This window comes from Arvicola amphibius, chromosome 3 (assembly GCF_903992535.2).
Source record: "Arvicola amphibius chromosome 3, mArvAmp1.2, whole genome shotgun sequence".
NCBI classification, from domain to species: Eukaryota; Metazoa; Chordata; class Mammalia; order Rodentia; family Cricetidae; genus Arvicola; species Arvicola amphibius.
Window position 1 is genome coordinate 106,254,514 of NC_052049.1, and position 27,783 is coordinate 106,282,296.

The window sequence follows — 27,783 nt, forward strand, 5'->3', positions numbered from 1 at the left end:
TTGAAGTTATAGTGCCTTTTCTCTGCTTCCAGAAAAGACTCAAAGCCTTAATTACAAATAATGTTCTGCAATTCAGAAGTAGGTCGACGAAAATTAAGTCATGTGTGTATCTACTTTAAATTAAAATATCTGGAACATTCAAATATGAATTATTTATACACATGAAACTGAAATAAATGGGAAAGTAAGAGGTTTGGAATAAAAATTGTGAGATTCTGAAATTAAGGTGTAGTTACAGACCTCTCTCTCTCTCTCTCTCTCTCTCTCTCTCTCTCTCTCTCTGTGTGTGTGTGTGTGTGTGTGTGTGTGTGTTTCTCTCTACCCTCTTCACTCTCTCTCTTGAATATTTGTTTTAATTTTTATTTTGTTGAAAATACAGTTTTCCATAAAATCTATTCTGATTACAGTTTCCTCTCACTTAATTCCTCATAAATCCTCCCCACCTTCTCTCCCTTCTGATTCCATACCCTTAAATCTCTTTTAGTATATAAAAGGTGTCAGCAAGTGTATTCTTTTTCCTGTACCAAATGAGACACAAGTAAAACCTTCAGAAGAAAGAATTCAGGAACATCAGATATTTTAAGAGGTTCTTATTGCCAGTAAGTTGCAGTATCTCCACTGCAGTTCTGCATAGTCAAAATTCAAGTCTTCCAGATTAATGACTTTGTGACATGAGAAAAGGCCACACATTCTCTCTGTCCTGTCCTTGTTCTTTTAATTTTAAATTAGACACATGTTTTACATTCATACCACAGCAAAGGTGAATCTGTAGCAGCAGCCAGCACTATACTGTTCAGGCGTTTCCTACCAATTTTAATGTTGTAGTCAAGGAAAACAGGAGACAGTGAAGGTTGAGCCCTTCTTACTATAGTCTTCTCCCTTTTCAAAATACTAAAATTTGGTACTACTGGATTTCAGACTTGGGATTTTTTCTGGCTGCAGAATGTGATTCTATATGATTAGTCTGGGCTAGAAGAAACATTCCCAACATATAAGTCATAGGTTTGAAGGATCCATGACTGAGTATGGATCATCCTCTAAGACATCTCCATTTTCTGTTTCCACAGATTGACTTACAGAAAAATGGATGCAGTAAATGTCTCTTTGGTGACTGAATTCATTCTGGTAGGATTAACAGGAAAGCCTGAACTCCAAATTCCCTTGTTCTTTCTGTTCCCAGCAATGTATCTGGTCACTGCATTGGGAAATTTGTGTTTCATAATTCTGATTGGGCTGAATTCTCACCTCCACACCCCTATGTATGTTTTTCTCTTTAACTTGTCCTTTGTAGATATTTGCTATTGTTCTGTGTTCACTCCCCAAATGCTGATTAACTTTATATTAAGGAAAAATATAATTACATACACAGAATGTATGACCCAACTCTATTTCTTTATCTTCTTTGCTGTTTCTGAGTGCTATGTGTTGACTTCAATGGCCTATGATTGCTACATGGCTATCTGCAATCCACTGCTGTATAATAGTGTCATGTCTCCTAAACTATGTTTGAACCTTATATTTGGTTCCTACATTATTGCATTTTCTAGTGCTGTGGCTCACACTGCATGCATGCTGAGACTGACCTTCTGTGATGCCAATACCATCAACCACTACTTCTGTGATATTCCTCCTTTGCTCCAGCTGTCCTGCACAAGCATATATGCCAACAAGCTTGTAATATTTGTTGTTGGGAGCATCCATGTAATTGTTCCTACTTCAACTATCTTTACCTCCTATGGTTTTATCCTCTCTAGTATCTTCCACATTAGTTCCTCTGAGGGCAGGTCCAAAGCCTTCAGCATGTGCAGCTCTCACATCCTTGCTGTTTCTCTGTTCTTTGGTTCAGCTACGCTCGTGTATTTCAAACCCTCCTCAGCTGGGTCTATGAATGAAAAGTCTCATCTCTCCTTTACACCAGTGTGGTTCCCATGATGAATCCCTTAATCTACAGCTTAAGGAACAAAGGTGTTAAAGTTGCCTTTCGGAAAATCGTAAGCAACATGAACTAGTTAAGTTGTATTTAATTTCTTTTTCTGGGCACAGAAATTGTTTCTATTCATGGGCAATATTTCAGATGTAGAATTTACCTCTTTTTTCTTTTCTAGACAATATGCTACCTTTTTTTCCAGTTTTTGAACAGCCGGAGACTCTTGTAATAATTATGAATTCTAGGCTTTTTGTATCATAAAAATATTTGAGTCTTTAAAATTTGGTTTAATATTTTGATAGCTTACTTTCTTAATTCTTTGTCATTTCCTCCATTTTATATTGTATCTCTTATTTAAAATAATGACATGAACAACTTATTCATTTCCCTCCATTCATGCAAGCTTATCTTTTTATTCTCATAATATAAAATGGCTCCTCAATTTATCAAATGAGGAAAGACTATTATGCTAGTTCCCACTCTATGTAGGGGTGTCTCATTTTGAAGTTGTTTCTTTGAATGTTTAATTCAAACTACTGATTCTGATCTTGTCTATCTTTCTTCCATTGGCAAGCAAACTATCCCTTCAACTGACAATGTGATCATTAAGATTTATTGGTGGTCAATAGCTTAATGAAAGTGTATAATTTCCCGGTTTCAAGCAAAATATTTTTGTAATAAGAAGTTTAGATCATATGCAAAATTAAAAATGGAAAATTTTGAATGTTTTAGGATCTAGTGATTCAAGAAAAGATCTAGAAAAAAAGGGTGCCAATCACAGGCTTTAAACGATAAGGCACAAAGACAGACAATGAGTAAATAGCGGACTTTTCCTGCTAAGAATCATGGAGAGGTTGTGAAAATCATGTTATTATTTAAATCTTAACTTTCTTAAGTAGAGCATTGCAAATATTTGCCTTGCATTTTTCATTTTACATTATTCTTAACACTCACAATGACAGTACATTAGTAGTATTTTATGTGATGATGGTTTTATATAGAAATGAAGTTTTATGTAGAACTCAAAATTTTGCTATAGTAGTTGCTTTATATAACCATATATTATGTTTATATACTCATGTAAATATCCTGATTTTTACTATTAAATGTTCTTATACAACTTTCACTAAAGTGTTATTTATGTGAATAGTGAAAAGAACTTAAGCAACTATGAAAAATAAAAACCCAAGTATATGTAATTAACATTTATAGTAGAAAATTGGATCTCACAGAAGCAAATAAACATGTCGAGTAAAACTGTAGAGAAATCTAGACTTGTTCATGGCAGAGACAACCAGTTCATCACACAGGAAGGTTAATTTTCACTTACGTCTATTAAAGGAAGGAAGGCAATGTTCACTTCAGTTGAAAAGATTTGCAAAGTACAATAAATATGTTATTTTATATTAATACTGTTTTAAGACGAGTATGTTCTATTCCAATTTATAGAACTTCATTTTAACCTCTTTGTTTATAAGGTTTTCCTTCAGTGAAATTCTTCAACTATTTCTTAGAAGAATTACTTTAATTTCTGCATGTTAGGGTCAGACCTAGGGCCTCACATGGTCTACTTTAATATGCTATTCCATTTGTTAATGATATAATGAAGAACTTAAGAAGGCCATATTCCAAAATAGTATAAAATACCGAAGGATTGCTCTATAATTGCTCTATAATCAAAGGCATCAAAGTACATAAGCTGAAAACAGACTAATATTGATATAATAGTTGGTGTCTAAATAAACAAAAACATCTTCAGTTCATAGCTTAAGCATGCATTGGTTGATATCTTGTGCTCAGAGTCAGGAAAGTATGGTTGCATGTGCCCTTGCACATATATTTATGTACCCACACACATATACCAAATACAAAACAGTAAATACTAAAGAAGTAACCAAATTTCTTAAAAGTTTGTAGAAGAAAACCACAAAATTCTGGTTAATGAAATTAATGAGATATGAGCATCTGGAAGCATAGGTTTTGTACATCTGTTAGAAAACACTACAATTATGGTGTCAGTACATTCCAAAGACATCTGTAGAGTCATTGCTATCCCTAACATATCACAATGACATTGTTAATCTTAATATTCATAGATAATCTCAAAGGACTATGAATATGCCAAGCCATTTTGGAAAACAACAAAACTAGATGACTATCATATCTACATTTTAAAACTTGTCAGAAACCCAAAACCAAAACAGTGCAGAATGGAAATAAGGGCAGGTAATCAGAGAAATGGTATAACACAGACAGCTCAGAAACAAGATCTTAGATGGAGGGTTAAGAAATGTTTGAAGAAGTTTCCAAGACCTTGTGTCATGGGGGATGGGCAATTACTTTAACTGGGAAAACTGAATTCAGACAAGCAAGAAAATTATATTGGACCCTAACAGACACTGTATATTACTCCAAGTAGGTAAAATACCCAGAGTCAAGATTTAAAATTAAAGTGTTTATAAGAAAATGCACTGCCAAAAATTCATAACCTTACATGTGGTGATGACTTCTGAACAATAACATGAAAAGCACAGATGGCATAAAAAACAGAGAAGTCTCACCACGAGCAGACTTTTTCATGTGAGTAAAACTGCCCATTCATGAGGGTTTATAACATCAGCTTGAGTGGGTTGGGAATCACTTTGGAGACAACTTCCTGGTCATGTCGTCCAGTAGTTTCTAGATTGAGTTAATTGAGGTGCAAAAATAAACCATGAATCTAGATTGCACTATTTCATGGACTGACTTTCCAAACTGAATAAGAAGTATAAACAAAGCAAAAACAATGACAATCTCTCCACTTTACTGACTGGGGACAGTGCGACAAGCTGGCCTTTACTTCTGCCACCTTGATTTTGCCATCATGATTCTCTTGATCTTGGTCTGTGAGCCATAAAACCCTACCTTTCCTTTAAGTTGTTATTATCCTGCATTTTGTCATGGCAATGACAAAAGCCACTGCTATAGTACTGAGCAGAAGAAAATATTTTACAACCAGAGAATATACAGAGAATCCGTTTAACCCCACAATTGCAACCTGCTAATGAAAAGAGATATGAATTACATGTGCGTGTCTACAAAGAAACATGCAAATATCTAAAGAGCTCATTAACAGTGTCAGAAGGAATATTAAACCAAAGTGCCAACAGATGCTAATTGTACATATCTTATTGACTACTATTAAGAAAGAAAACAGAAAAAATAAATTTGGTGAAGATTCAGTAACTTAGAATGTCATGTCAATGTTTACAAAAATATGAATGCAGAATAGCCACTGAAAAGTCGAGGAGCAACTAAAAGATTAAACACTAGTGCTGAAGTTGCAACTTGAAGATAGAGCACATGTGAGAGAGTTTAAGACCCCAACTATGATAACCAGCACTACAAAAATTAAAATATAATTCCACTATGATTGAATGTGAATATATTTATAACATATTAATTATAATATATAAAACATGGGAGGAAATTGAATGTAGATAAGCAAAATATGATAAAGATGGACTATTTTTGATCCTTATCAATAAAATTTCAATATTTTAAGACCTGAAAAATATTTCATTTTATGTATATAACACATTTTTAGTATCTACTTAGCAGATGATGGACATCTAGACTGATTCGGTTTTCTGTGTTTTCTTACTAGAAAAAGAATGAATGTGGGTATGCGTGTATCAAAATAGAAAGATGTAACCTCCTTTGGGGACATCCCTCAAGGCAGGATATGAGCAATCATATGGCAGATTGGTTTCTAGTTTGTTGCAAAAGCACCAGAATGGCTTACACATTGATTACCTATTCTACATTCCTATCAACAGATTATAAGTATTTTCCCTTCTCAATGTCTATCCAAGCATTTGTTGTCCTTTGTATTCCAGATTAATACCATTCTGACTGGAGAGAAAAGGGAAATACTTTTCTGACTAGGAGATGAAGCAGTGGAGTCGAGATGTATTGTATGAGAGAAGAATAAAGAAATTATATATATATATATATATATATATATATATATATGTATACATGCATGTATACATATGTATATATTTTTAAAAGATAATTGATGAATTTGGGGAGGTATGTTTCCATCTACACAAAAGCAAGTATTTTCCCTATAGAGAAACTTGCATGAAATTTAGAATTTCTAGAGAACTAAAGGCAAAACATGATCCAAGCTGTAAATAAAAGCCCCTCAAATGGTGCTGGCATAACTGGATGTCAACCTGTAGAACAATGAAAGTAGATCCGTGTCTATCACCATGCACAAAACTCAAGTCCAAATGGATTAAAGACCTCAATATCAATCTGAACACACTGAACCTGTTAGAGGAGAAAGTGGGAAGTACTCTACAACATCTGGGCACAGTAGACCGCTTCCTACGTATAGCCCCAGCAGCACAGACATTAAGGGCAACATTGAATAAATGGGACCTCCTGAAGCTGAGCAGCTTCTGTAAAGCAAAGAACACTGTCACTAAGACAAAAAGGCAGCCTACTGACTGGGAAAAGATCTTCACCAACCCCGCAACAGACAAAGGCCTGATCTCCAAAATATATAAGGAACTCAAGAGACTAGACTTTAAAATGTTAATTAACCCAATTAAAAAATGGGGCACTGAACTGAACAGAGAATTCTCAATAGAAGAAGTTCGAATGGCCAAAAGACACTTAAGGGCATGCTCAACCTCCTTAGCAATCAGGGAAATGCAAATCAAAACAACGCTGAGATACCATCTTACACCTGTCAGAATGGCTAAAATCAAAAACACCAATGATAGCCTTTGCTGGAGAGGATGTGGAGTAAGGGGTACACTCATCCATTGCTGGTGGGAATGCAAACTTGTGCAACCACTTTGGAAAGCAGTGTGGCGGTTTCTCAGGAAATTTGGGATCAACCTACCCCAGGACCCAGCAATCCCACTATTGGGAATTTACCCAAGAGATGCCCAATCATATTACAAAAGCATTTGTTCAACTATGTTCATAGCAGCATTATTTGTAATAGCCAGAACCTGGAAACAACCTAGATGCCCTTCAGTGGAAGAATGGATGAAGAAAGTGTGGAATATATACATATTAGAGTACTACTCGGCGGTAAAAAACAATGACATCTTGAATTTTGCATGCAAATGGATGGAAATGGAAAACACCATCCTGAGCGAGGTAACCCAGGCCCAAAAAGATGAACATGGGATGTACTCACTCATAATTGGTTTCTAGCCATAAATAAAGGACATCGAGCCTATAATTCATAAAAAATCCTAGAGAAGCTATATAAGAAGGTGAACCCAAAGAAAAACATATAGTTATCCTCCTGGATATTGGAAGTAGACAAGACTGCCGGACAAAAAATGGGAATATGGGGGTGGGGGGGTGGAGGGATGGGGGGATGGGGAGAGAAAAGTGTGAAGTGGAGGATGGGAAGAGCTTGGGGGAATAGGATGGTTGGGATATAGGAAGGGTGGATATGGGAACAAGGAATTATATATCTTAGTTAAGGGAGCCATTCTAGGGTTGGCAGAGACTTGACTCTAGAGGGGTTCCCAGGTGTCCAGGAAGACGCCCCCAGCTAGTTCCTTGGGCAGCTGAGGAGAGGGTGCCAGAAATGTACAGATCCTATTGTCATACTCATGAATATCTTGCATATTACCATAGAACCTTCACCTGGCATTGGATGGAGAAAATGACTGAGCCCCACATAGGAGCACCAGACTGAGCTCTCAAGGTCCTGATGAGGAGCAAAAGGAGGGAGATCATGAGCAAGAAAGCCAGGACCACGAGGAGTGTTTTTACCCATTGAGACGGTGGGACAGATCTAACGGGAGACCACCAAGTCCAGTCAGAGTGGGACTGATGGAACAGGGGACCAAACCGGACTCTCTGAATGTGGCTGACGGTGGAGGAGGACTGAGAAACCAAGGACAATGGCAATGAACATGAACTCTACAGCATGGACGGGCTCACTGTGAGCCTTGTCAGTTTGGTTGCTCACCTTCCTGGACTTAGGGGGAGCTGGGAGGACCTTGGACTGAACATAGTCAAGGGAACCCTGATGGCTCTTTGTCTTGGAGAGGGGTGGAGTGGGGATATGGGTGAAAGGGAGGGGAGGGAAGGGGGAGGAGAAGGGGAGGAGATGGAAATCTTGAATAAAAAAATGAGGAAAAAAAAAGCCCCTCAATACCTTTATATATTGAAAGGCTATCCTTTTGGAAAGGGAGTAACTATATTAACCATGAAAACTGATTTTTTTTGGTTTTTCGAGACAGGGTTTCCCTGTAGTTTCTAGAGCCTTCCTGGAACTAGCTCTTGTAGACCAGGATGGCCTCGAACTCAGAGATCCGCCTACCTCTTCCTCCCGAGTGCTGGGATTGAAGGCGTGCACCACCACCGCCCGGCTGAAAACTGATATTTTATATATTTATTCATGTAGTAATATATGTCATAAGATGATTTTCATATAAAAGCATTGACTCACTGATCATATTTCCACCATATGTGCTCATATCTCTTTTTTCATATCTGCCTCCCATTGTTAGAACCACTAATTTCCCTACATTCATATTATATGTACATATAATGTTCATGAATGTACATGAAATTTGTTAGCCACGAGGAATAAAAAAATAATGTTTATCTTTTTTTTTCTTTTTTCTTTTTTTGGTTTTTCGAGACAAGGTAATAATGTTTATCTTAATGAGAATAAATTAATTATAAATTTTTGCATACATATGTAAAAGGAAAAGAGGAAATTAATTTGGTTTATTTTAAGGGGTTAGTTGGTGAATAGGTGATGCTTGGAATAAGGAAAAGGAATTGGGAAAGTAATCATTTATATTTTTTTATATTCTTTTTGTTAAAACATTTTGGAGTTGTTTTATTTAATGTTTCTATCTTTTAAAGTTAACATAAAATTAATAACATAATTTTCCATTTTTCTTTTCCTGCCTCCATACCCAATGTTCTCTCTAATCTTCAGGGCTCTATTTCCTTAATTGTTGTTACACATGCACACACACACGCACACACTCATACACATACACACTAACACACACCCACACACACACCTTTCAGTTCATATAATATTATTTTGTATGAGTTCATACCTGACCACTTGACACTGGATAACAAATTGCGATATGTTTCTTTCCAAAAAAAAGACTATTTTGTTGTTGTTGCTGTTTTGTTTTTCAAGACAGGGTTTCTCTGTGTAATGGCCCAAGCTGTCTTGGAACTAGCTCTTGTAGACCAGACTGGTTTCGAACTCACAGAAATTCCCCTTGTCTCTGATTCCCGAGTGCTGGCATTAAAGGAGTGCTCCACCACTACAGGACCCAAAAAGACTATTTTTAGCCATCGCAACATTCTTCAACTATCTTTAGTTCTTTGGTTGAGGCCCCTTGAGAATTCCTCTCTCCATGTTAGCATGTCTCCTGGTATAAGTCTTCTTCAGAAATATAATTTTTTTAAAGCATCTGTGATGTTTCTAGTTCCACAGCTCTGGAGGTAACTTCCTACAACTCTCTACAAATTTCAGACACAGACTATTGTCAGCCACAAGATCTGTGAGTAATTCTCACTTAATTGCAGGAAAGAAGAGAAATCCCAAGCTCAGATTTCCCTTCAGATATCAAGATAATTGGAGAGGCAAGAATCTATCTCAATATCTACACTATGGACTGTAAGTTCTCTAGAGTAAATGGAAAGGATGAGTGTAATTGTGGGTCTCTTAGGGTCATGTTCAAGGGTGTAATACATTTTTCTCAGTTCCTTTTTCAATATAAATGCTTTCCTCTGAGGAAGAGCCTGGACATACTTCTGCCCTGCTTATAAGCATATACATCCTGAGTTTAAAGGGCCACTTTCTCTGTTTCCAGAAAAGATTCAAGTCTTAATGACAAATAGTGTTTTGTAATCCAGAAATGGGTTCAGGAAATTGACTCTTATGATATGAATATAAAAGACAACAAAATTTCTATGGATATGAGGAAGGATAAATCCTGATTAACTGATGATGGGAGTGTAGATTAGCTTAGGCAATGTTGAAAATGACCTGGAGTTTTCTTAGCAAACTAGAAACAGATCTACCATGTAATTGCTCATATTCTGCCTTGAGGGCTGTCCCCATAGAGCTTACATCTTTCTATTGTGATACTTGCACATTCACATTCATTGCTCTTCTGGTCACAAAGGACAGGAAATGGAATCAGCCTAAAGTTCATTATCTGGTTAATGGATATTGAAGCTGTGTAACATACACACAACTGAATATTATGCTCATGTAAAGAAACTGGAAATTTTGTTATCTTTAGGGTTAGATGTTATGCCCAGATCCTTAGAGTCCCCCCAAAACCAAAAAAGACCTAGTCCTGTGTGTAAAAGCAAAGAGCCTTCATTCTACAAGTTTGCAAACTCAGACTCTCCATGTGCCCAACTTATTGGAATGATCAGAGAGCCCTGAGCTCAGTTAGAGTTGGGTTTTTTATACTAGTAAAGGTGGGGGTAAGGGATTTCTAAGGTCCAGGACCCCTGATTGGCTGGCATTTGTCTAGGTGTGTCCTGGTGAATATTTGCTGGCAGGTGATCCTATTTACAATGGTTGGAACAGTAGGGAATTTTTTGGATGGTCTTTTCCTGGGTGGTGCCTGGGTAATCTCAGTTGGTGGTCCTTCCGGCAACCAAGTATTTCCTCAGAGAAAACTACTGAGAATTTGGCCTCTATAAACCTTATCATGGCTGAGTCCTACATTAGAAAATAATCCAATTTTTATATAGTACTTTACTTATTTATTTATGAAAGGACAATGAATTTCCTCCACTTTTTTATATATTGTAAATAAAGTGCCATGAAGTATATTCACATTCAGTCAAATGGTACTATATTTTAATTTTTGTAATGCTGGATATAAAACTTGGAATCTTAAATTCTCACAAATGTGCTCTATCTTCAGGTTACATCTTCAGGTCTGATGTGACTGCACAGAATTCATATTGTTGTAAACATTGGGGTGAGGTTCTAAATTATTGAATCCTCATCAACATTTATATTTTCTGATTTTTTAAATAGTAGGCAACAAGATATTCAGAATTAGCATCTTATGGTATCTTTGGTTTAAATATTTCTAGTGACTATTATTGATGAGCATTGTAAATGACCTCATTAACAATTTGCCTGTTTCTTTGTACACACACATGCATGCATGTGTATGTGTATCAAACTTTGAAATTTGGAAATATATATAATCCATGGCTCATTTCATAAGTAGGTGTCATGTTTGGGTTAGAAGAGTTACCTGTATTTTCTATAGGAGTAAAATATATTCTTCTGCTCAGTCATGAAGCAGTTACTTTTCTTATTGTTGTCACGAAATACATGATAACAACTTAAAGAAAAGGTGGATGTTACATTTTGCCCACGGACCGAGGTAAAGAGTTTCAGGGGAATCAAATCAAGATGGCACAAGTGATAGACAGTTGGTCACACAGTGTCCAGAATCAGGTAAGAGAGGGTTGCTACTGCTCAGCTTATCTTCTCCTCATTTTATCTGATATGCCAGACCATGGAAAAGTGCAACCTAGAGCCAGGATGTATCTTTCCATCTATTAACTCAACCTAGAAACTCCTGCAGAACATGACCAGGATGTTGTCTCCCATGTGATTACAGACCTGCTTAGGTTTTGTTATAAACTTTCAAAAAGGGGTGGTTTTACGCACATGAGAAAAACCTCCCCATTGGTGAGACTCTTTTATTTTTTCTATAGCTTTTGTGTTTTTTACATTTTTGTACAGAAGTCGTCACCACATGTGGGGCTGTAAAGTTTTGGTCCTGTGTTTTCTTGCAAACACTTTTATTTTTACATCTTGACCAAGTGCACCTGACCCACTTGGAGTAACTGATATACAGTGTCTGTAGGGTCCAAAATAATTTTTATTTTTATTTTTATTTTTTTAATATTTATTTATTATGTATACAATATTCCATCTGTGTGTATGCCCGCAGGTCAGAAGAGGGCACCAGACTCCATTACAGATGGCTGTGAGCCACCATGTGGTTGCTGGGAATTGAACTCAGGGCCTTTGGAAGAGCAAAGCAGGCAGTGCTCTTAACCTCTGAGCCACCTCTCCAGCCCCCCCCCCCCAAAATAATTTTTAATATCTACATTCAGTTATCCTAACTGAAGAAACTGTCCATCCCTATATGGGATGGTCTTAGGAACTCCTTCAAACCCTATATTTTTAAATATTTATCTAAGATCTCGTTTCTAGGCTTTCTGTGTTATACAATTTCTCTGATTACCTGCTCTTATTGTCATACCACACTCTTTTGCTTATTGGGTTTCTGGTAAGCTTTGAAATTTGGAAATGGGAGTAATGAGTTTTTTTAAAGAGGATTTTGAATAATCAGAGTTTATTGATATTCTTTATGAATATTAAGATTAAAATTTCATTCTGATATGATAAGGATAACACTGATTCTACAGATGGCTTTGGAAAGTATTGGCACTACTGCAGTAGTAACTTCTCTGATCAATTAACAAAGGCTTTCTATCCTTCTACGTGCTTATACCATTACTTTTTAAGCAGAATTTTGTGGTTTTCTTCTACAAACTTGTCAGTTCTGGTTAATTCTTCAGTCGTTACTTCTTGTGTATGGGGGCAATGTGCATATTCCAGTGGGTGTGGGTACCCAAGCATATGCAGGACCACATGTGCATCTGTACTTGTATGAAAGTAAAATGAAGATATTAATAAAGGCATATCTAAGCTATGAGCAAAGATTACTTTGTGTATTTATGCATCAACTTTTTTTTTAGAAATGTTATACAATTTTAATTGTAGAAATGTTTCAGGTCTTTGATTAGGAATGGTCCAGTAATTTCTTAGCATTTTATTCCTTGGGATACTTTGATATATAAAATCTTTAAGGTCCTTATTAAATTTTCACTGTTGACCCAACAATACCTCTGTTGGGTATCTAACCAAAGGATGCTCAATCATACCACAAGAATATGTGCTCAACTATGCTCACAGCACCATTATTTGTAATAGTCGGAACTTAGAAACAACTTAGATGACCCTCATCTAAAGAATGAATAAAGAGAATATGGTACATTTACACAATGAAGTACTATACAGAGGTTTAAAAAAATGACATTTTGAAATTTTCAGGCAACAGGACAGATCTAGAAAAAAAACATATTGAATGAGGTAACCCCAAACCAGAAAGACAAATATAATATGTATTCACTCAGAAGTGGCTTCTAGACATAAAGCAAAGAAAAATCAACCTACAGTCCACAACCTCAGACAACCTAGACAACAAAGAGAACCCTAAGAGAGACATGCAAGTATCTATAGAAATGAAGAAAATATAAAATTTTCTGAATAAATTGGGAGCATGAAAGTCAATGAGAGGGTAGAAGGAGAGGGGAGTGGAGTAAAGGAGGGGATTGGAGAAAAATGTATAACTCAATAAAAACTTTCACTGTTAGTTACTGGAAAAGGAAGTTAATATACTGTTTGTGAAGCTCAGTGGTAAAGAACTATCAGGCATAAGTGAAACCATTGGATTGACCCCAGGCTGGAATAATAATTATTCTTCTAAGAAGAATATAAAGAATTTAATTGAGAGAAGACTTCTATAAATAGAAAAAACATATTCTCCTTATACAGTATTAATATAATATAATTTTATTGTATTATAACAGCACCAGAGAAGCTAAGTAACAAAGAGAACCCTAAGAAAAACATTTACAGATGCCCCTGGGAAGGGGAAATAGACATATCCTGAGTAAATTCGGAGCATGGGGGTGGGCAGAGAAGGGAAAGTGAAAAGGGATAGGAGGGGAGGGGTGGAGAATTTGAGGAAATGGGACTGTCAATATGTGGAAAGGACAGAGACAGATAATAAGGAAAGAGATACCTTGATTTAAGGAGTCATTATGAGCTAGTAAGAAACCTGGTACTAGAAAAATTCCCAGAAACCCACAAGGATAATCCCAGCTAAGAACCTAAGCAATAGTAGAGAGGTTACATGAACTGGCTTTGCTCTGCAATCAGATTGATGACTGTCACCATAGAACCTTCATCCAGCAGCTGATGAAAGCAGAGGCAGAGAGCCACAGTAGAGCACTGGGCTGAGCTCTCAAAGTCCAGTTGAAGAGTGGGAGGAATGAGAATATGTGCAAAGAGGTCAAGACCATGTTGGAGATACCCACTGAAACAGCTTATCTGAGCTAATAGGAGCTCACCAATTCCAGCCAGACAGGAAAGGAGACAGCATAGAAGCAAACTAGGCCTTCTGAACATGGGTGACAGTTGTATGGCTGGGGCAGACTCCAAGGCCACTGGCAGTGGGACCAGAATTTAGCCCTACTGATTGTACTTGCATTTTAAAATCCATTCCCTTTGGAAGGATATGTTGCTGAAGCTAGATATAGGAGAGAGGGATTTTGTCCTTCCTCAAAACAATGTGCTTTACCCTCTCTGAGAAGTGGATGGGGTATGAGGTAGGGGGAAGTTGGAGAGAATGGGAGGAGGGGACGGAGTAGGACCTGGAATTGGTATGTAAAATAAAAAATATATAATTGCTTTCTTTTATAAAAAATAATGCAATGAGAAAGAATTTAAGAAAATAATTTGAATAATTTAATAACAAATGATTTCTATAAAAGGAATGAAAAATACTCTCCTGTAGTAAGGAGCTGCAGGCAGGCCTGCTTTTCATGGTGACTGTCTCTCTGAGGAGAGGCATGGCATCTGACTGAGCCATCTACCTCACTTCCTTCTTCCTGTTCTGTCTACTCCACCCACCTAAGGGCTGGCCAAGGCAGTTTCTTTATTAAAACAGAAGACCCTCCCACATCATTTCCCCTTTTTCTGTTTCCAAACCGGACTCTCTGAATGTGGCCAACAGTGGGGGCTGACTGAGAAGCAAAGGACAATGGCGCTGGGCTCTGATTCTTCTGCATGGACGGGCTCTCTGGGAGCCTTCTCAGCTTGGTCGATCACCTTCCTGGACCTGGGGGGAGTTGGAAGGACCTTGGTCTTAACATAGAGCAGGGAACCCTGATGGCTCCTTGGCCTGGAGAGGGAGGGAGGGCTGGGTATGGGTGGAGGGGAGGGGAGGGAAGAGGGAGGAGGAGGGAATGAGATGGAAATTTTAAATATAAAAAAAAATAAACCATGGGAAAAAAAGATCTACTGTACTTGCTATTAAAAACCTATTCAAACTGAGTTGCGATGTAAAAAAAAAGGCTTTAACTTTAACAGCAGAATTACATATAACAAAACAGTAATAAAGCAAGAATTACAGTTACAATATTTATATCTACTTTATCTTTTATCATAACTAAGGAAAACTATAACTATCTATTCATTCTTCAACTCCATCAAAGACTCCAGAAAGATATAATATTACCTAAGTAAACAAGAAATAATCAACTTCCAAACTCTAGAAATCACAGAGACATCTTGCTACCTGGACAGTCACCCAAAGTTCTTTTGTACTGTTGGGGCATCCATCTTCGGCCTACAGGCCCATAGTATCCAGCAGACATTTCTATGAATCCGGAAATTTCGAAGGCAGTTCAGTCAGTATCTGCTGTGTCCTGCAGAATGTCTTGTAGACTCTTTCTTGAATCAGGAACCCCGAAAGATCATCTCATCTATTGGCAAGTTCAGCAGTCCTCTCTCTGAGGGTTCTCTGTGTCCAGTTTATGCAATAATCCAGGCAAGAGCAGTTTCTTGCCCAAATGGCTATCAAACTCCATAAGGATCCTCTTCGATGCCCATCATCCTCTTGAAGTAGATTGGTGCTGCCAGGAGCAGACATGTCTCACTGTCTAACAGTGAGTCTGAACAGTCCTAAGTTATTAAAACATTTAAAATGCCATATTCTATAGTCTTTAAAAGATATTAGGAATGTCTATCTAACTGAAATATATCTCTATATATCTAGAAAATCTAACATGACTACAAGCTTGATGATTATCAATGATTATTCATCCTATATTTCCTAATTATACATTACATTTTTAAAATGAACTACACAATCACAATACCTTAATCAAGATCAGAAATACATATAACAAGATTGACCTTAAATTAATATTAGTAACCAAGATTCACAACAATCCAACGTATTTATATCTATATCATCTTCCCCTTTAAATGTAAAAGAACATTCATAAGCAATATTTGGGAATATGGGCATGGTTTTTTCTCTCCAAACTGCTTCCTGCTGAATGGGGATGCTGTTAATCAGATCTTTCATGGTGTAACCTGTGTGCCAGGTTCATCTCAGTCATCAGTTGGATGAAGTAATTTTCTGAAGTTGTTCACAGCAACCTTTCAGGAGGGCGTGGTTTATCATACCATATTGGAACAGAAGCAATCCACAGGGTCTCATTTTCTGTAAAAACAAAAGAAGAAACTCCTTTCCAAAGCAACATGTCCTTAGATCCAAATTTTAAAGTCAAGGTATTTTCAAAATATCTATTCTGGAATAGTTTAGGAGCATTTTTAAACAAATATCTTTTAGCAGCTATTGCTCCTTCCTCAGCATTCAAACAATTCAAAGAGAACATAATAGCATACAGTATCAAGATTCTCTGTTTATTTTCCATCTTTGTGTGGCTTTATTTTAACCTCTATTTCGTTTATTTTTATTTATTTTTTGAGACAGGTTCTCTGTATATCTTTGACCTGGAATAACTCTGTAGACCAGACTGTCCTTGAACTCAGAGATCTTCCTGTCTCTGCCTCCCAGGCATTGGGATTAAAGGTGTATGCTACCACACTTTCAAGTCACAGAGGTCAATCTACCTCTACCTCCCAAGTGTTGGGATTAAAGGTGTGTACTACCACACCCAACTACTTCCTTTTTTTTTCTTTTTTACTTTTAAGAACTTTAACCTTTAGCCTGCATATATTGTTAACACATAGTAAACCATTTAGACATTTTCTTCAACTTTGAATATTTCTTTTACTGTATATCTCTCTTTTTGTGACCACATGAGTCTTCAATTTACGAAACAATATCGGTATCACTAAAGCCGTGACTTTGGCGGCTGGATCCAGCCCATTCCTTAGCTTTCCAGCCTCATGGCAGAGGTACTGGCTGTAGCCATTTTTATTGCCACAACTCTATGGGGTTTCAAGGTTCCTGCCAGCAAGCAAGCTGCAACAGTGTTAAACAACAATCAAAAGCTCCATAGTCAGGACTGCCTGCTTGAAAGAGTCAGAGTTTGCCCTGGCAGGATAGCCCAGAAAGACAGCATTTTAAAATGGTATAGTTTTTTTTCTACGGCTGAAAACTGAAAAGCATGCGGTCAGCTTTTCATCAACACCACTTAAGTGTTTGGTGGCAGGACCTCTTAAAGAGCTGCAGGGTTTTGCAGCTAAAGCTGAATCAGGAAGCCTCTCTTAGATGAGATCGCTTCCTTTCCTCTAGCAAGCAGAGCAAACCCGAGAAATTGCTGCTAACAAGAAAACATGCTTTACTCTATTCTTTCCCAAGGTTTCTCAGGCTTTCTCTGGATCCAGTTATCCACGTCTGGGTGCCATTCTGTAGTAAGGAGCTGCAGGCAGGCCTGCTTTTCATCCTGCCTGGCTTCTGCACAGCTAGCTTATGCCCCAAAATAACAACACACAAATTGTATTCTTCAAAACACTGCTTGGCCCATTAGCTTCAGCCTCTTACTGCCTAACTCTCACATTTTGATTAACCCATATTTAGTAATGTGTGTAGCACCATGAGGGGAGGCTTACCAGGAAGATTCTAGCCTACGTCCATCTTGGGTCGGAGCTTCATTGCATCTGCCCCAAGGCATCTGCCTCACTCCCAGCATCCTATTCTGCCTACTCCACCCACTTATGTTCTGACCTATCAGGCCAAGCAGTTTCTTTTTTAATTAACCAATGAAATCATCAGATAGATAGAAGACACACCTACATCACTCTCCTTTAACAGTATCAATATAAAATAATTTTATTGCACTTCACAAATCCATAAAATGAACTGAGCATTCATTGTCTTCCCTCTTTTAACAGACATAAGCGAAAATTCCTCCTTAGGTGTGGTGACCATATTTAAGAGTCTAAATTGCTCTGCAGCTTTACATTGCATTTGTAGGCTAGCTTCCATGAGATCCATTATTATACTAAAAAGGCTAATTACATACATTTGGGACTTTATTCGCATGATTTCTTCAGTTCATTCACTGTTCATATAAATAATAATCTGATCATAATCTTATGGCAATATTTTATTGGGAAAATCAGGATATATAAAGGAGTATATAAATATAAGATTATATAGAGCATTCTGATGAAATGGGGTTCTGTAATGGTCATGCACTTATATGAATAAAATATGATTAATACTCCTGAGCCTAGATTCTTCTTAGGGTTCTTTTGTTTCCAGTTTTATGTTTTACCCCCAGGATTAACACATAGTAAGCAAGCACTCAGCACTGATATATTTCTTCAGCTTTTTTCTTATGTGAGAGTTTTCTACATTACATATGGTACCTTTGGCCTACTGACAGCTTGCTCCACTAAGTACAGATACTCATACCTTCTAAGGATTATTCTATATATCAATGCCTTATCCTGACTATGCTGAAAGAACTTCCTGGCTTCCTTACAGTTGCAGGTCCTATGTGAGACCTCAATATTTCCCAATTTCCCAATTAAGGACAAAGAACAAGTGGAAAGTGGACAATCTTGTGTTAGAATGGTGTTTGTTTGTCTTGCTCTATCCTTTGACAACAAACACTGTCAAATGTCTATTCTGCAGAAGTGTGCATACTCATCCCAGCCTGATGTCACAGGCATTTGGACCATGGATATGTTTTACTACTGTTCGTAATGTCATATTGATATGAAATGTCATCATTCCCCTTAGACAGAGAGAGATTTATTTTTGAACAAACATAAGATTCCACTGTCTTCCCAAACAGTATGAAGGACATCTTCTATCTAGATTGGAAAGTCTTGCCACAGTTACTGCAAGTTTTATGTTTCAGGTGAATAATTTAAAATGAATTCTGAGTATAAACACTTCATCTATTATGTTGATTTACAGAAGAGAATGCTCTTTACAAAAGCACCTGTTTCAAGAGTTATGTAGAAATAATGTCTGCCCTTGATATCTTTATTGCACCAACACAGTACATTTGGTGATATTTTGTTTACTTTGCAGAGAAATTCCATATGAGTATACCATATGAAAGTCAACTTTGATGGAATGATTTACTTGTCTCCTAACCTTCCTTCAGGTTAAACTTTTCTTTACTGTCAATTAAGTTGAGCATTTTAAAACTATCCAGAGAGATGTTTTAGTTCTCACAATATTTCCAAAAAGATCCAGAAAAGATAAAAGAAGCCACAGAAAGAGGATTCCATTGCCTGCCCTGCACTGTCTGGAACCTTCTTCCTAACTAGTGTCTCAATAACCACTCTCTCTTTTTCCTTGACTTAGCTGTCCTCACTCTTCTTGGACTCAACAAAGACAGTATGTCTTCATATCCCAAAGCATTCTTTATTAGCCAAAATAGTACTGCTACACAGTCATTGTGGGTGTTAAGAATAATACGAGATGAATAAAGCAAGGGAAATATGTGCAGTGATGTGCATAAGAATTTAAGATTTATATGATAATATGATGTTTCAGAACCTGGAATGATTCTTTGCAGGGAAATACCCTTATTTACTCACTGTTTGTCTTCTTGGCTCCCTGTTTAATGACTTTGTTGGCACAGTTTCTGCCCTGTAACTACTTTTCTTTAATTACTAAGCCCTTAAATATTCAAATTATTCCAATTTTAATTTGGTAGATTAACTCAAATCCCTATTGCAAAAAGAAAAAAAATAATAAGAAAAATAATCTAAAATAAAGAAACCACTGCAATACTAGACACGTGTGTACCCCACAGAAAAATCATAATAAAGTTTTAAAGTAAAATATTCTATTATGTTGTCTTATTTTCTAAGTAATAACACATATATGCCAAATGAATTTGAATTAATAGCATGCTGAAAACCTGGAACCATTAAGTAATTTTCATTAAGCAATAAATTACCTATAAATCAAGCCTGTCACATTGGCAGTTGAAAGAGTTAGGTTACTTTCCTAAGGAAGATTTAAAGAGAAGAACAGACTTAAATGTTTGAATTAAACATTCAATGACGTGCATTCAAAATGAGAAACCCACATAGAGTGAATAATGACATACTAATATTATTTCATTTTGGAATTTTGAAGAACTATTTTAATTTATTAGTGGAAATAATATGTATGCAATGAAAGGAGGTAATAGATAAGTCCTTTTAGTAGTATTATGTTTAAGTAAGGAAAAGAATAGAAAATGGTGGAAGTGACAAAAATGAAGACAGCAAAAATGGAAATATTAAATCAAATCCAAAAGACTCAAATATATTTTTCTGATACAAAAATAGCCTATGATTTATAAATATTTCAAGTGTTTCTATATGTTTAAAAACTGGAAAAAGTAAAATGTTAAAAATTTAAAAGAGGTAAGGTTTTCTACTGAAACTTTTTCCATGAAGAAAAAATTATTCCTGTGCCCAAAATAAGAAGAATAAAGACAACCCTCTGCAATCAAAAGTTCCTGCTGATCATGGTTTTCTTAAGGGCAAATTTAATGTCTTTGTTTCTCAAGCTGTAGATTAAGGGATTTGTCATGGGAACAACATTAGTATAAAATACAGAAGAAAATTTCCCCTCTTCCATAGACCTTCCTGAAGAGGGTTTAAAATACTCAAATGCACTTGAACCAAAGAACAGAGATACAGCAAGGATGTGAGAACTGCAGGTGCTGAAGGCTTTGGACCTTCCCTCAAATGAAGTGATTTGAAAGATGCTTGAAAGTATGAAACCATAGGAGATAAAGATAGTTGAAGTTGGAACAATGACATTGATGGTCCCAACAACAAGAAGTACAAGTTCGTTGATATCTGTGCTTGTGCAGGAGAGCTGGAGCAAAGGAGGAACATCACAGAAGTAGTGGTTGATGATGTTGGCATCACAGAAGGACAGTCTCAGCATGCATGCAGTGTTAACTACAGCATTAGAAAGTGCAATAATGTAGGAACCAAACGTAAGGCTTAAACATAACTTAGGAGACATGACAACATTATACAACAGTGGATTACAGATGGCCATGTAGCGATCATAGGCCATTGAAGTCAACACATAGCATTCAGATACAGCAAAGAAAATAAAGAAATAGACTTGGGTCATACATCCCATGTAAGAAATGACATTCTTTTTTAATACGAAGTTCATCAGCATCTGGGGAGTGAATACAGAACAATAACAGATGTCTATTAAGGACAAGTTAAAGAGAAAAAAGTACATAGGAGTATGTAAGTTAGAGTTCAGCACAGTCAGAGTTATCAAACACAAATTTCCCAATGCAGTGACCAGATACATTGCTAGGAAAAGAAAGAATAAAAGCATTTGGAGTTCAGGGTGGTCTGTTAATCCTATCAGGATGAATTCAGTCACCACAGAGACATTTCTTGCATCCATTCTTCTCTAAAGAAATCTGTAGACACAGAAAATAGAGTTGTTTTAGAGGATAATCCACTCTCTTCATGGGTCCTGCTCACCTATGACTTGTTTGTTAAGAATATTTCTTCTAGACTGGACTAATGACATAGAATCACCTGGCGCAGCCACAAACAAACTACCTTAAGTCAGAAAACAATAATGAATTTCCTTATGGTTTCTGAAAAGCATCACAAGCTAAAGATTACACAAAGAATTCAACCTTTTTTCATCTCCAGTCTTCCCTCACTAGAGCCTTCCCTACAATAATAACATTGCATTGAGATGCCTGGACCAGTCCATTGCTGGTTTCCCCTAAAGATTCCCTTTGCTGTGGTACAAGTGAAAAACATGTGCCTAAACTAAAACTGAAAAAAAAAAGAGAGAGACACCAGGACAGAAGATTTGCTGTCCCCTTGTCGTCACAGAGTCATGAATCTGGAAGGTCTGAAATTTGACCATGCAGGAGAACCCCAGTGAATGTGCTGCAAAGTGGCCAACATCTTTTAACACTTTCTGATTGCCCTGAATGCTTTTGTCTGCTTGTTTTATTTTATTCACATTTTGCTTATGCAAAGGAAGAAATTTGCCAAAGCCCATCAAGTATTTAGAAAGAAATAAAGAGTTAGTATTCAGATGTAGGGAGAATGGGTAAGATCTCAGATGAGTTGGGGAAAAATCAACTCTAATCAGAATATATCAAATGAATAAAATCTTTTCAAAATAAAATAAAAATAAGCAAAAATTTATTTAAAAGGAGAAGACAGAAGAGAAAAAGGAGAATTATTAGTATATCTGAGATTCAGAACTCACAGTTTTCAGATCATTTCTTTGAGCAGTCTTATTTTCTCATTTCCCTGTTTATATAGATAAAGATTTCAGATCTTTCAATTCAAAGAAGTTATACATATATACATAAGACTTAATTTTCCTGGACCAATTTCCAAATTACAAAACACCATCTGTCGTTAAGACTTGAATCTTTTCTGGTAACAGAGAAAGAGGCCCTCTAAACTCAGGATGTGTATGCTTATAAGCAGGGCAGAAGTATGTCCAGGCTCTTCCTCAGAGGAGAGCATTTATATTGAAAAGGGAACTGAGAAAAATGTATTACACCCTTGAACATGACCCTAAGAGACCCACAATTACACTCATCCTTTCCATTTACTCTAGAGAACATACAGTCCATAGTGTAGATATTGAGATAGATTCTTGCCTCTCCAATTATCTTGATATCTGAAGGGAAATCTGAGCTTGGGGTTTTTCTTCTCTTCCTGCAATTAAGTGAGATCTTGTGGCTGACAACAGTCTGTGTCTGAAATTTGTAGAGAGTTATAGGAAGTTACCTCCAGTGCTATGGAACTAGAAACATCACAGATGCTATATATATTTCTGAAAAAGACTGATACCAGGAGACATGCTAACATGGAAAGAGGAAATCTCAAGGGCCCTCAACCAAAGATGAAGAACTAAATATAGTTAAAGAATGTTGGGATGGCTAAAAATCATCTTTTTGGGCTGTGTGGTGGTGGAGCACTCCTTTAATCCCAGCACTTGGGAAACAGAGACAGGGAAAATCTCTGTGAGTTTGAAGCAAGTCTGATCTACAAGAGCTAGTTCCAAGACAGCCCAGGCTGTCACACAGAAAAACCCTGTCCTGAAAAACAAAAATAACAGCAGAAAGAAATAGTCTTTTTTTGGAAAGAAACATATCCCAATTTGTTATCCAGTGTCAAGTTGTCAGGTATGAACTCATACAAAGTAACTGAAAGGTGTGCGTCTCTGTGTGTGTGTGATCGTGTATGAGCATGTATAACAACAATTAAGGAAATAGAAGATTAGAGAGAACATTGGGTGTGTGTTAGAAGTCTTGGAGGCAAGAAAAGAAAAATGGAAAATAATGTAATTAATTTTATGTTAACTTTAAAAGATAGAAACATTAAATAAAAAGACTCCAAAATGTTTTAACAAAGAGAATATAAGAAAATATAAATGATTTACTTTCCCAATTCCTTTTCCTTATTCCAAGCATCCCCTATTCACCAACTAACCCCTTTAAATAAGTAAACCAAATTAATGTCTTCTTTGGCTTTTACATTTATTGATATATACATATATATGCAAAAATTTATAACCAATTATCAGTAAGATAAACATTATTTTTTCCTCCTGTGGCTAACAAATTTTATACACATGCATGAACATTATATGTATATATAATATGAATGTAAGGGAAGAAGTGTTTCTAATAAGAGGGTGCAGATATGAAAAAAGAGATCTGAGCACATATGGTGGAAATATGATCAATGAGTCAATGCTTTTATATGAAAATCATCTTATGACATATATTACTACATGAATAAATATATAAAATATCAGTTTTGATGGTTAATAATTTGACCTCAAGATATATATTTAACACCATTACATATAATATTCATATATAAAACTTCAAGTATTTTACTGATTTAAAACATCAAAGGTATTAAAAAATAAGCCTTTTGAAAATTTAAAAAGTACAGGTTTACAAAATGTGGTATTCTATTAGGAAGACTGAAGGTAAACCTTATACACTTGGAAACACATAAGAAGAAGAGGATGATTACAAATTTATATAGCTCACACCATGCAATAAAAATTACATTAATCAGGATACACAAGTTTTGCATGCTTAAACTGAAGGACAATTTATTTTTCTCTAAATAATATATGAATATTTTATTAATTTATTAATAATTATCAAATTTATCTGAATAATTTATTAATAAATTAATCAATCATAATATCTTAAACCAGCATTTTTATGGAAGGTAAATTTTATATAATGGTGAAACAAATTGATAGATGGCTTGTATATTATGAATCATTCCAGACTTCTTCAAGAAACTCACATTCTCATTCATTTTTTAGATATAGATTGATCCCTGGTTACTGTCTTGAATGTTTGGCTTCAGGTTATCCAACTGAGACTATATTAAAGGTGAAAAAATAAAACATAAGTTGAACTCCATTTATTCCAAAGAGTATGTATTTTGACACATTGGCATTCACATTCAGATGAAGCATTTCTAATAAAATCTTAATCATTTGTGATTTATTTCGATAGTCTCAGAAAACTGTATTACTACATTAAAAGCATTATCTTCAAAACTGTCCCTTCTAGTCTGACTATAACTGCCCCACAATGAATGCAGTTGTTTTCAGTTGGTACACACAAACCATCAAATGTATATCTTCTTATACTCACTTGAAACCTGCCTGAGACTCTTCTAGAATTGCAAACTTTATAGTTCTTTCATATAGAAATAATGATGATTTAAACTTGAATTGATCTGTCCCATTTGAAATGTATGAGTTCCTTTTAAAAATTTTTGAATCTCAGTAGCTATTGAATGTCTCATACTTGCTTTAGTGTGTAAAAACACTATGCTGACTAAATCAAAATGCCACCATCAAAATTTAAATTACAGAAGCCTATTAATTATTTGAGCTAAGTAGAAATCCCAGATATTTTGTTCAATATGAATAAACGGAAGATGGATCAATACCTAGATATAAAACAGATAGTGAAGTGGATATGAGCTGCACAAGAGCAAGCCAGACAATATTTCAACATAGGTGGGTAGAAGCGCACCAGAACCCAACCTTAACAGAAGGGCTGTTAGCAATTGATAGCTTTTGTAGAAGAGAGAGAATAATTCTTCCTTGGGGTATGACTCCTGGTGCTCCAGAGGACAATGCCATATCCATGTACACAGAGATGGCACTAATTAGACTTAATGAGTTATTAAAGAATACATGAATTTGGGAAGAGAGGCATGTTTGGGGGACTCAAGGGAGAGTTGGAAGGGGAAAAGAGGTATAGGTGATCATATTTTACTGTATACATGTATGAAATTCTCAAAGGCTAAATTAAAAAATAGTTGAGGAAATTATATTTGGTCGAGGAGACCTCTAACTCTTAGCATGGTCAGATTTTGGTGGTAATTGTATTTCAAACATAATAGCAAAGGACTTTGGCCTTGTATGATCAAAATAAGGCAGGTAGCTAGACCAGAGGAACTCACAAATCAATGTTAAACCTGTTTGTTTCTGTCTTTGTGATCTTATTTTGTAATCTTATGGCTATATCCAGCAAGAGTTAAGAAATGCAGAGGTCTTTGGGAAGGTTACTACTGAAGATGCTGATGCTGGAATTATACATGAATTAAATAAAGAGCTGACTTTAAAGAAAAAAAAAGAAGATATAATTGAATCAGTGTATTAATGTCTGGAAACCATTCACTGGCAACACTGACTTTCTCCAAGGTGTCAATGCACACATCCTTTCCAGTATAGATAAGTTAATATCTGCACCTTTTGGGACTTGACAATATTGTTGGGTTTCCTACCCTATATACAAAAGTCAGGTTTCACGAACCTTCTGAATGCTCAATCTATAATATCACCATTCTCAGTGGGACTGTGCTTGCCCTATTATGAGGGAAGAATAGGTAAAAGACATTCCTTGGTTTCATTCTCTTCTATACTAACTCGAGAGAAAATGTAACATTGGAGCATGTTTTCTTTAATTTTCTTTGTGTTTGATAAATATACTGAAGTGTTCTCTGTACAAATTACAAAGGCCCATTCACTCTAATGAGTTTCAAATGAATCAGCTTTCATTAGTGCTTTATTCATAATGGCAAATATGCAGAAACTGAATTTGCAGTACAGCTGGATACATTTTCAGCAGAACTTTACCATTTCTACAAATTCTTATCCTGTGTGGCATATGTAATATCTTAGAACAATGTTAGTAAAAATCTTTGGCTGACTGGATTCCATCATATTCATAAAATAATGCACATATTTTTTTATCAAATAATGGGAACAGGGACATAATTTTCCAAATAATCAAGTAAATTCACAATAGAGTTGCATTTTTCTATTGTTGAAAAGGTTTCTTATTTTGCACTACTATCTTGTCTTTGAAAGTATAACTTAAAACATATACTTTCTTCTCTGAATTTCAACTGGGGAGCAAAGTATCTCCTTTATTTGCCAATGTGACAGATACAGAAGGCTGCTTAACAATGATCACAAATATCTCATTTTGTACCTGCATAAAATGTATTATGTTTCTGTTGTATCTAGATGCAAGTATACCAGCTAGAAAAGCACCGTTGCCACCTGCTGACTGCGTGTCCTTACACCAGTGTAATGAGGAAGTTAAGATACAATTAAGAAATGAAGATTCTAAGTGATCTAAAGGCTTCTGATATTCATGGATTCATAATTTTAATATTGTGAAAGTGGTCATCATAACCAAAAACAATCTATAGATTCATTAACAACCCCGTCAAAATTACATTGCCATTCTTCATAGAAATTGAAAATCCATGAGTACCCTTTCTATATATATTTACATAAAATAACTTAAACAATTGTTGGCTTGTGTTTTCCAGAGAATTATACCAATTTCTGAAGTGGTCTTAAAAACACTTAGACAATTTTGTGTCATTTACAAAAAGAGGTGATTATTATAAAATAAAAATATTTATAAGCTCTAAAATTTGAAGATCGTCTTGTTGTGGAATATTAAATATTCAGTTAATATATAACAGGTTATATGACTATAAATAAGTACATATTTGTCATAAATATGTGAAGTTTTCCTTTACAAGTTGAGAAGAATAATATACATTTCAGGAAACTGCTTGAGAGACTGAGAGATTGGATCAGTGAGTAAATAAATCAATCACTTGCTGCAACAGGGCAAGGGCCTGAGTTTACATCACCAGAATTCATATAAAGCTGGATCTGATAGCTCAAGTCTTTTATCTCAATATTTCTAAGGGGAGAGGAAGAAAAGGAGAGCAGAGAAGAAGAGTGGAGAGAAGAGGAAAGGAGAGGAGAGGAGTGGAGGGGAGGGAAATTCTTAGAATTGAATGACCCACTAGTCTGGGAAACCTATCAGTAAACAACATAGAACTCTATCCCAAAAGAAGATGGATTGACACCCATATCCACAGATTTCAAGGGGTTCTTTCTCTCTCTCTCTCTCTCTCTCTCTCTCTCTCTCTCTCTCTCTCTCTCTCTCTCTCGTGTGTGTGTGTGTGTGTGTGTGTGTCTTTCTCTGTCTCTCTCAATGCCCACATACCAGCAACATACAAAAATGAGAAACTAACTGTATTAAAATGAATTTCTTTAAATTATCAGTAACTCCATGGTATTACTTGTCATGTGTTTTATATTCCCATATGTATGGTTCTGTAAAAATTTTCTCAGTTGAAAAGGGATTGC

General features: G+C 36.0%; 2 protein-coding genes across 2 annotated transcripts; one reads left to right on the plus strand and one right to left on the minus strand.

Annotated features, from left to right (window-relative positions):
- Positions 1 to 1,083: 1,083 nt before the first annotated feature.
- Positions 1,084 to 1,932, plus strand: LOC119810542 (olfactory receptor 8B3-like). The gene has a single exon (XM_038324064.1). The coding sequence runs from the start codon at positions 1,084 to 1,086 to the stop codon at positions 1,930 to 1,932; it is 849 nt and encodes a 282-aa protein (XP_038179992.1).
- Positions 1,933 to 20,547: 18,615 nt separating this feature from the next.
- LOC119810215 (olfactory receptor 8B3-like) lies at positions 20,548 to 21,480 on the minus strand. Its single transcript, XM_038323584.1, has one exon. The coding sequence runs from the start codon at positions 21,478 to 21,480 to the stop codon at positions 20,548 to 20,550; it is 933 nt and encodes a 310-aa protein (XP_038179512.1).
- Between the last annotated feature and the right edge of the window lie 6,303 nt (positions 21,481 to 27,783).